Below are 813 nucleotides of genomic sequence, written 5' to 3'. Positions count from 1 at the left end.
TAAAAAATTAATAAATAAACAAACAGTTTTGAAAACTTCGGTTTTCCTTCTTTTCCTGCTTTGTGTGTCAATGTTCACTGTTGCTAAGCTACAGAGCATATCCGCCGAATGCCGAATCAGTAAAATCGGCCGAAGGGTAGATCTGTTAGAATTCACAGCCAAAACTCTTCCGGTCTCCTTATTTTAAAGGACTTCGAAGGATCCAGTCTAGGTAGACCGCGTCCTTGGAAGGATCGGCAAAAATGGCCGCTCCCAGCCTGAGTGATCGCAACGAAAATTATTGTTCTCGGTTTTTTTTATTAATGCTAAATTCATAAGATCAGCACAAACATAGTTTTAGGTATAAATAATGATCCATTGATTGTTCCTTGCTGACCGGACTTTTTCTTTAATGGTGCTTTAGTTTTTCTGAGCAGCGGAGCTCAGCAGTCAGTCAGCTCGACGTTTCGTTCTGCGTTTCTGTAACCTGCTGTCTGACGGTCCTTGGTACACATTAAAATTAACGCTATGGCCTTCCTTTGGGGATTTAACTGCAAAGAATTTCACTCTGGACTGAAATAATTGGATCAGAACATCTAAATGATGCGTGCAGTGAGTATAAATGGGCTGAGCTGATTCTGGGACGGCTCCGTCTCACGCTGGCACTCACATTCCTACATCACAGATGATGTCCTGGGTGGTGGGGGATTCCAGAAGAGTCTTCAGGACCTCAAAGCTGTGGAGCAACGTGTCGGACTCATAGAAATGGTCTGCACAGCCATAACCGCTGTCAGAAAGAGACAGAAGTACAAACATAGCAAAGGTGAAAAGCTG

General features: G+C 43.3%; 1 protein-coding gene across 2 annotated transcripts in view; it reads right to left on the bottom strand.

Annotated features, from left to right (window-relative positions):
* nadsyn1 (NAD synthetase 1) overlaps positions 1–813 on the bottom strand; it is a 41,318-nt gene that overhangs the window by 27,301 nt on the left and 13,204 nt on the right. For both annotated transcript variants that reach the window (XM_015403130.1, XM_015403131.1), the window contains exon 3: positions 650–766. In XM_015403130.1, coding sequence (XP_015258616.1) covers positions 650–766 — 117 coding nt within the window. The remainder of the gene's footprint in view (positions 1–649; positions 767–813) is intronic.

Source organism: Cyprinodon variegatus, unplaced genomic scaffold (genome assembly GCF_000732505.1).
Source record: "Cyprinodon variegatus isolate N-32 unplaced genomic scaffold, C_variegatus-1.0 Scaffold1442, whole genome shotgun sequence".
In the NCBI taxonomy this organism is placed as follows: domain Eukaryota; kingdom Metazoa; phylum Chordata; class Actinopteri; order Cyprinodontiformes; family Cyprinodontidae; genus Cyprinodon; species Cyprinodon variegatus.
Note: the sequence above shows the minus strand (reverse complement) of the source record. Positions and strands in the feature narration are given on the sequence as shown.